At 34.6% G+C, this 9587-nt stretch overlaps 1 protein-coding gene across 3 annotated transcripts; it reads right to left on the reverse strand.

Moving 5' to 3' along the window:
* Positions 1 to 506: 506 nt before the first annotated feature.
* On the reverse strand, positions 507 to 4662 carry LOC145103848 (Cysteinyl-tRNA synthetase, class Ia family protein). Of its 3 annotated transcripts, none has more exons than XR_013706896.1 (11): positions 4550 to 4662; positions 4002 to 4257; positions 3409 to 3472; positions 3108 to 3269; positions 2833 to 3015; positions 2488 to 2769; positions 1910 to 2035; positions 1612 to 1836; positions 1410 to 1526; positions 751 to 1163; positions 507 to 640 (listed from the first exon to the last, which is right to left on the reverse strand). XR_013706896.1 is itself a non-coding variant. In XM_079041115.1 (10 exons), the coding sequence occupies exons 2-10, from the start codon at positions 4175 to 4177 to the stop codon at positions 840 to 842; spliced, it is 1659 nt and encodes a 552-aa protein (XP_078897241.1). In that variant the 5' UTR covers positions 4178 to 4257; positions 4550 to 4662; the 3' UTR covers positions 700 to 839. The 3 variants fall into 3 exon arrangements, 1 of the variants encoding a protein (XP_078897241.1); XR_013706897.1 differs by lacking the exon at positions 4550 to 4662 and adding an exon at positions 4387 to 4434; XM_079041115.1 differs by lacking the exon at positions 507 to 640 and having other exon boundaries at positions 700 to 1163.
* Positions 4663 to 9587: the final 4925 nt, after the last annotated feature.

A 9587-nucleotide genomic window follows, 5' to 3' on the forward strand; every position in this document is an offset into this window, starting at 1 on the left:
ATCAACAAGAATGCTCATCTCTGTAAGCGATTCGGGAATCCGGCCACTAAATTTGTTACTCTGAACTTTAATTTTCCTCATCAAACTCATTCAAGCAAATCATTCCCAATCGCCCACGATTGTCCCTGTTAACCCCATATACTTGAGTTGTAACCTTAGCTGAAACCTTAACACATAGATACAAGATACCTTTTTTCATCTTCAAGAATCTACACCAAATTTGTGGATTCCAAATTTGGAACTAGATAATAGATTCCATGTGGGGTGATTCAACGATAAAGAGAGAGGAAAGCAAAGATCAAGTCAGTGGTGGTGGAGAACTCGTCAGTGGGTCTTAAATCCAAGATGAAACACTCGTAATAATCTGAGAATTCCTCATTGTGTATGTGTGTTTAATTTTCCGTGTGTACATAGAAATTTGTGAGAGTTTTGAAGGTATAAAGAGAATGGGAAGTTCTCTAATGAAATACAACATATGAGAGAGAGAGAGAGAGAGTATTGGGGTGTGTATCAAGGACCAAAATCACAAATAAATAAAAATAAAAATAAATAAAAAAATCTTAGTTTTGGAGCAAGTAGGAAAAACTTTTTATACCTTATCCATAGTTTTTTGGATACCGGACCAATTTTGAAGTTTTGTCTGAAAAAGAATAAACACGAAATCATCAAATCAAAGTTTGATTGTGTTCGTATATTTAATTTTGAAAAAAAAAAAAAAAAAAAAAAAACCAACAAAAATGTCGATATTACCATTGTTGCCCTTCTAACAAGGCTTCCAACATATCACAAATTAAAACACAAGTATTCATCATAATAACTCTTAGAAGGTGGTTTCCAGTTCACAGAGTCAACACCGCAGCTGACTTGGACAGTTGACTATCTGAGGTGTCAGTTGGGCCCGGCAGTTGAGCACCTGATGCATTGACCGGAATCTGAGTCGGGTTATCTTCTTCTGCGCCAGCTGGCACACACGGGCGCCAAATGGTGTCCTTCCCAACATCCATCAAAGCAATACCTTTTGAAGTCAAATAACTCCTGATTTGATCACCACGTAAGAAATCTTTGTTCTTTCTAGCTAATGCTCGTTCTTCAATACGTTGTAATATGTCCTCTTCACTCAACTCAGCTCTCTTCAATGCTTTCTCTTTCAACTGCTTCAAAACCTAACAACCAAGTTTCAAAATAAATAAAACAGGAAAAAAAAGATTTACAAAAACGGTCCCTGTGCTTTCTGATTTGTCAAGGTTATGTATTGATTTTGGTCCTTAATTCAAAGCTTCATATGAAACCACAAAATAAAGACCAAAACTGAAAAAGTTTCCAGCTTTCAGCTAAACATGGAAAAACCAGAAAGCACAGGGACTATTTTTGTAAATTACTCCAAAAAGTTAAAAATTATCTGAAGCTACCTCGGTATATGTAGAACTGGAAAGCAGTCCTAAAACGTCTAAAACGTCCCTCACTTCTTTCTCCAACTCAACAAGCGACTGAATGTATGACAACTTCTGTGGTTTTTGAAGCTTTTTCTGTAAAATATTATAAATAAATATTTTAGAAAAAAAAATGTTGCGAGTTTGGGATTGAGAAAATTAAAGAATATTATAATCTGACCTTGAGCATGCTTAGTATTTTATTGAGTAATCGTAAGGCTTCTTGAAGAGCATCATTGAGAATAGAAGGTGTGTGTAAATCATCAGACATTTTTTTTTCAAAGTGAGTTTTAAGATCTGTAATACACTTTTGGGCATCAGCAGTCGATGGATATTTTTTCCCACCAGAAACAGAAGCAGCCACATCCTTTTCTTGTGCAACAGCACTCTCACAATCTTCCAGAGTCTAAAAAATTAAAAAAATTAAAAAATATATTTATATAAAAAAAGTTATTTCTTAAGGAACAAGGATTTTTTACCTGATAAATATAAAAGATGGATTCTGAGGAGATCTCAATTTGAGAAATTGAGTAATTGACTGGAGAACGATAATGTGTGCCCATCAAGAAATGCCTCAAGGCAAGTGGGTGATATAATTTAGTCACCTTCAAATTTAAAAAAAAAAAAAAAGAAAATTAAAAAATATAAGAGTTAAGATCATTTAACTTCACCTTTTATACAAATATAGACAAAGTTACATGAATGGTCCCTGTGCTTGCAAAAACATACCACATTTGGTCCTTATGAAGACTTTCTTGCATAGATGGTCCCTAAGTTTGAAAAATGTTGCATGGATGGTCCTTATGGCTAACACCGTTAGGAATTGGGGTTAAATATTTGTGAAAAGACCAATATACCCTTTATTATCAGGAGAAAAAATGTATGTTGCTATTGTGGGTAGAATTTGTAAAGTATGTTGCCATTTTGTATCAAGAAAAAGAAAACATTTAGAAACCAGAGACCAATCACATTAAAAAAAGTCAGGAGGGGATGAGTTTGTGACTTTTGGCATACCACAGGGACCATTTATGTAACTTTCTCTAAATTAAACACATACCTCACGAATGGTAAAAAAGTTGCCAACGGATTTTGACATTTTTTCATCATTTGCAGTGACAAAACCGTTGTGCATCCAGTAAGTGATATTACTATTTGGACATGCAGCAGAGCTTTGAGCAATCTCATTTTCATGATGTGGAAAGATTAAATCCATTCCACCACCATGAATATCAAATTTTTCTGTTAAATAAGTCGCACTCATTGCACTGCATTCAATATGCCACCCTGGCCTTCCCGGGCCCCACGGGCTCTCCCAACTGATCTCCCCTGGCTTAGCAGCCTGACAAAACAAAAATCATTTAACACACATATAACTTTTTTTTTTTTTTAAAAGTCAACCTACTTTCCACAATGCAAAATCAGCTGGATTTCTTTTTCTTGAATCAATAGCAATCCTTTCACCAGCTCTATTGTCTTCAGGCTTTCTCCCTGATAACCTCCCGTAATTTGGAAAATTATTGGGAGGAATTCCAACTGAAAAATAGACATCTCCATCTACAGGATAAGCCCAATTGTTGTCAATTATCTGCAAAAACACAAACACAAAGAGAAAGATGAGTATGTGTGTGTGTAATGTAAGAGAAAGAAATCAAGATTCAAGAATGAAAAAGGAAGCACCTTTGATATCATATCTCTTATTTGATCCATGTGATCTGAGACACGGGGTTGTTCATTAGGAGGCAAGCATTGAAGATCTGCCATGTCGATTAGAAACTCTTGGCAAAATCTACCACTTAAAGCTAGTGGGTCCTCCCCAAGTTCATTGGCTCTTTTGATAATCTGCATGTGAATAAGCACTCAAAATTACTATGTCAAAATCAAACTTGTGATCAGATAGAAAATAGCATAAGTTCATTTGATGTCACTAAGGAACACTTAAAGGCTGAAAAATAAGAAGCATAAGCTTTGAGCAACTTACCTTGTCATCTACATCAGTGAAGTTTCGGACATATTTAACTTCATAGCCCAAATGTTTCAAATACCTTGTAAAGAAAAAACATGGTTTTTTTAAAATATATGGGATACCTGTAAATTCTAATAGTATAGGTTTCTCATTTGATAAACAAAATTTCCTTTTCAGGTGTTGTCAAATGTCAAGGAAGCAATTAAGACTTCAAAGAGGTGAAACTCGATGTGAATTTACAGGGGATCAAGATTTTTCAAATTTATCTCATATTAATCGAGGACATGAGTAAAGAATTGCACTTTTTTACTCAATAGCATTATTTAGACTACAGATTGCATTCCATGACTTCCAATTGAGACATGTACAGAATTGGTTCAATAGTGTTAAACCAATTGAGCTCCAATTTCAGGAAAAAAAAATGCAAATTTTTTACTCAATTGCATCACTCAGACTACGAATTGCAATCAAATGGTTAAAATTACGTACATCAATCCAGGTCTTAATCCCAAAAAAGCAAACTGTTGATTGAATAAGTAAAACAACGGCTAATTGCTCCCACAGGTCCTTGGGAAATAGAGAAATTGAGAAATCGAGAAAAGATATACCGAAAGAGAACATCGAAGGCTACATAGGCACGAGCGTGACCAATATGACTGAAGTCATAAGATGTAACGCCACAGACGTACATGGCGACTTTGCCAGGAACTAAGGGCACGAATTTCTCCTTCTGTTTCGTCATGGTGTTATATATCTGAAAATCAGACCCACGCACTTCCGCCATCGCTGTCTATCTCTTTCTCTCTCTCTCTCGATTAAGTGTGCTTTGAGAAGAACCCTAGCGATCCCCTTCCTTTTCCGCTGCTGCAGACCACCAAATGCACGTGTAAGTAAGATGTTCAAAGGGAAACGGCTTATGCATGTAACATAACAAAATCCCTAATTACAGATCAAATTAAATCCGTAAATCGAAATCCATTGTCCAGATCATACCGTAGAACCCTAATTCAGTAGCAGATGGTTCAGACTGAACAGAAAGATCTTGATATTGGCGATATTAAGTGAGATTCCGTAGAGAAGTTTCACAGGTAGATCAGAAATCGAAGGTTAAAGGAATGCATGGAATAAAGAGAGGAGAATCAGAGTGGGAGAGTACCTGGTACTGAAAAACGCAGCCCCCAGAAAGAGGATGATGGTCCAAAACTGCTGTAGGATTTAAAAGGTATGTAGGGTTTTAAAGGCACAAACGTAATTCAGTTTTAAAGTGTAGTTCGGTTTTAAATTTAGAAAGTACATGTATATCTACCTAAATATTTAATTTAGAGAAATCTTCAGAAAAGTCCTAATAATTCACCCTAATTTACGAAAAAATCTCAAACTAAAATTGGTTTATGAAAAAGTCCCGATTATTAGAAAAAATGACGATTTGACCACTTTTTTCCGGTTTATCTATTTCAATAATTACCCGGTTTCATTAAAGTCTCATTATTTTACCATAATATTCATTAAAGTCTCACTATTTTACCATAATTTGGGACTTATTCGTAAATTATGATAAAATAATGGGACTTTATTAAAACCCGGTAAGTAATGAAACCGGTAAATCGGGAAAATAGGGTCAAATCGTCGTTTTTACCTGTAATTAGGACTTTTTCGTAAACAAATTTTAGTTTGAGACTTTTTCGTAAATTAGGGTAAAATATTTGGACTTTTCCGGAGATTTCCCTTTAATTTAATCGCAATTAATTAATTTAAAAATTATAAATATCATTTTTAAGTTGATTTTTTTTATTAAAAAATTAATTAACTTGTAACATTACAATATTATTCTTCTCTTAAAAACTTTAAACGGATCGATAGAAATATGGATGCAACCGATCGATAATGAAGTTAGGATCGATGTCTCATTTATGATTTTGTCCAATAATATCAACCGATTGAATAGAGTTAGTGTCCCAAACTTAAAATCGATTTTGTCTAATTGTATCAACCGATTGAATAGAGTTAGTGTCCCAAACTTAAAATCTGACATGAAGGTGTCATCAATCTAAACACATTCATCAACCAAAATATATGGTCAACATTGATAGCTACTTGCAAAATACCAATTGATAACAGAATTATGGTCGATTAAATTCACATGTTTAGAGCTGTAAATCCCAATTGCATAACCACCGCTTACATATTCATTTCATAACAAAAAAAAATTAGAGAATAATAATCGCAGGTCTCAAATTTATTGTAAGAGATTAAATATATTGTTTAATAATCGATTGGGAATATGCAATCATTAGGTTTTGCTAATCGATTATGCATAATATGAAACGACAAAAAATCGTGTTGTGAATAACAATATCGTGAATAAGAAGATTGATTGTAAGAATGAATGTAAATATGCAATTTGGTAATTTAGTTATACTTAAACTTAAAGATAATGTTTCAACTTAAAATAGATTAACTATGATAAATTATATATTTGGGTATATATAATGTGAGTTTATAGGTTTTATAAAGATATACATGTATTTTGAAGTTTTTACAAGGATATTGAAGTTCAATGGAAATTACAATAAAATAAGTCTAGTTTTTTAAAAAATAATAGTCCAACGGGTCATTCTGAAGTTGAGTACAGGCTCGGCCTCCAAACTGGTTCCGGGTCTCAATGGACCATGTTTAAAGCAATTATGGATTCACATTGAGACTGACGACATCTTAGATTTATTTGATAAATTAAAAAATGGCATGCGGTCCTGATGATATTGAAATTTTATGAGTTAGTTCTTTCTTCCTACTTTTTATGTGTTTTTATGGATTATTATCGAAAAAACCTACTCCGAAATGCTAAGAATATGCACGAAATGTGAAGAATATGTCTGAAATGGAGTGTTATTTCGTATTTACTACTTAAAAACCTACTTAATTGGCATTAGTGTCATGTTGGTAACTTGGAAACTAGTATATGGTGTTGTGCCTTGCCTTTAGTCTTTAGCCTTCCTTAAGAATGTTGGAAATATTTTTATATGGATGTCACTTGAAATAAGTTGAGTATTGATTTACAATTTCTAATAAACATTATCAGAATGTTTCAGGTCGGAAAGATCCTGAAGATTCAACAAGTGTTTGAAGAATCAGATGTTGGAGCACTTGAAGTTTACTTGGAGCACTTGAAAGTTGACATGCAGCACTTACGGTTGACATGGAGCACTTACGGTTGACATGGAGCACTTGGAGTTGACTTGGAGCACTTATTGAACATGGAGCACTTACAACTTACATGGAGCACTTGTTGAAAGCAAGTTGGACCATCATGATCTCATATGGCACATCTAGATCATATGTGGAGCATCAAGATATTGGTGGATCATCTGGAATATTGATGGCTCATCAGAAACTGTTGGCTCATCCACAACTCTATGGCTCCACAAGACGTTGATGGATCAACATGAATACTTGGTGGCTCATCTCAAGTTAATGGATCAACATGATCACATTTACGGCTCAACAAGATTGCACATGGCACATCATGTACAATGATGGCACGTCCAAGTTCTCAATGGTCCATCATGAACATGTGGTTGTACATCTTCAAGTTCAAGACATATTCCAACATTCAAGAAATAACTTAACTTGATCAATGACACTTCTGGAAGTTGATGACATCTTAGAAGACAATGAAGCAACATGATGATCATGTTGCTCATCATACTTTCAATGTTGATCAAGAAGGCTCAAGAAATATTAAGACTCAAACTTGGATGGAACCATAACGGAATACTATCAGAATTGGAATATTCCATTCATTCTCCGTTAAGTAGGGCAAATGTGTCAACTGATGACTAAGTCGTGATGATGTGTCAACACCTGATTGGTCAAGACATGTCATGGGCTTTTCCAAAGCCTATAAACAGACCCCTTGGGCTCCGTTATAAAGTAGCTAAATTCCTACTTCTTCCTGCTCATTTTGCTCATTTACTGTTTAGAATAGATCTTAGAGAGCCATTTAAGTGTTTTAGTGTGTTTACCATTCAAACACTTGTAACTGAATCTTTATGAATATGAGACACATTTGAATCATTTATCTTGAGAATCAAAATGTTTTATGGTTAACTTGGTTGATTCACAACCTTTTATTTTCCGCATTACTTGCCACTTGACGATCCTTAAACTTTGTTTCAGTATTTTTAACACTTGGACTCTACAAGTCTAAGGTTTACTGAATTTTTATAATTTCTTCAGTTGGTATCAGAGCAACTAACTTTCTCATTTCTTCGGTTGGTATCAGAGCTCGTGTGATCGACTTTGAGACTTAGAAAAAATTTCACAAAAATATTTTTTTTCAAGTTTCAAACTAGTATCACTTGTTCTCAATGGTAAGTGTGAATCAAAACCAAAATGGTCTCTATTCAGTTTCAGTTGCAAACAGTCTTGGAGCAGGAAATCGTGCACCTATCCTTGTACCAAGTGAATACTCTTCATGGGCAGATCGTATCAAGTACTACTTGGAAGGTCATGACTCTGACATTTGGACCTTCATTTCCACTGGGAAACATACTCCAGAATTTATGATAGATACCAAAGTTCTTGAAGCTGATGTTTATCCTGAAACCTATAAAGTCATTTATGGATCTGTTTCTTCTGCTGCTCAACTCCGTGAAAGAAAAATCAATAAATTTGAGGCTAAGGAAATGCAAGAACTTTTATCTGGAATTCCTCATGACATCTATGAGCAACTTCCTGATGAAGATAAGGGAACACCATTCAATATACGGAATGCACTCAAGAAACAGTTCGAGGGAACTAACAAGATTCTTGCAAATAGGAAGAAAGCCGCTTTGCTAGATATGGACAACTTCAAAATGTTACCTAATGAAACTCTCTTTGATGCATATTCCATGTACAACATTGTTGTCAACAGGGTGAAGAAGCTCAAAGGTGAAAGATTGCAAGAGGATTTCAATCTAAAATTCTTGAACAGTCTATCTCCTAAATAGGACACAATGCACATGATCATGCTACAAATTGCAATTAACCTGGATATTATGTCTTTTTTTGATATATACACTGATAATCAAGGACTTGTCATGGGAAATTTAACAACCATGGCAAATCATTCTCAAAACTTGATTGCACATCATAATCCAATCCCAAACCACTTTTCTGATCAGTTTGCTAACCAAGGATATGGAGCGTATCATTATCAAAGTTCAAGTATGGCTCAATAGTACAATCAGAATCCTTATATGCCAAATCCACAATCTCTTCAAATAGAAAATAGGTACATGGAAAATCATCATGCTTTCATTGGAACCACAATAGAATCACCTCAAATCAATGAGGAAAATGAGTATGAAGAATGTTTGGCACTCTTAACCAAGTTCAATCCAAACTTCAAGAAGTTTGTGAACAAGCCAACTGGGAACTTCAGAGCACCAAGTTATTAGAAACCCCAACATTATCATCAGAACTCTAGAAACTTCCAAGGAGGGAACAACAATCAACAGAGCTTCAACTCTCCAAACTCTTCCATCTAACATAAGTATAATTCTCAGAATTTAAATTCTGATTCCCAGAGGTCAAACATAAGAGTTCGTGATAACAAGTCAAAGTCTTATGATGATCATGAAGTGATTAGGTGCCACAACTATCAATGTGAGAATCATTTTGCTAAAGATTGCAAAATGAAGAGAAAGAAGGTCAAATATGAAGCATACTACCTTCAAAAAGTTAAAGAACTCAAAAATAAATCAAAGGACAAAACTTTCAATTGAACACTAAGTCACATCATCCCATGATCTTCCAGATTTGAACACTAAATCTAAATCTCCAGTTGAATACTCTATTGAATGTCCCACAATGGAAAGTTTAAATTCAGAAAACGCCACTTCTAAAAAATTGGATATCTCTGGCTCAAAATCTAATGGTAAACAGCCCAAATCATATGAGCCGGTAGGATATTGCAATACTGAACCCATTGGCTTCTTTAGTCAAGAAACATTTCCATCTCTTAATGCTTCAGTCGCTGGAACAAACGACTTAGGACATAAATATTCTTAGAAACAACAGACTAAGAAATCTCCAATTCAAGTCAACAAGGATGAAACCTTGAAGACTGCGAGTAATGAGAAAACTGTTGTTCAAATACTCAAAAGACCTTTCGTTCCAATAAAAATCACTTCACCCAGTCCCAAACAACA

The sequence above is a fragment of the Lactuca virosa genome, chromosome 4 (assembly GCF_052849685.1).
Source record: "Lactuca virosa cultivar CGN04683 chromosome 4, Lactuca_virosa_CGN04683_v6, whole genome shotgun sequence".
Classification (NCBI taxonomy): domain Eukaryota; kingdom Viridiplantae; phylum Streptophyta; class Magnoliopsida; order Asterales; family Asteraceae; genus Lactuca; species Lactuca virosa.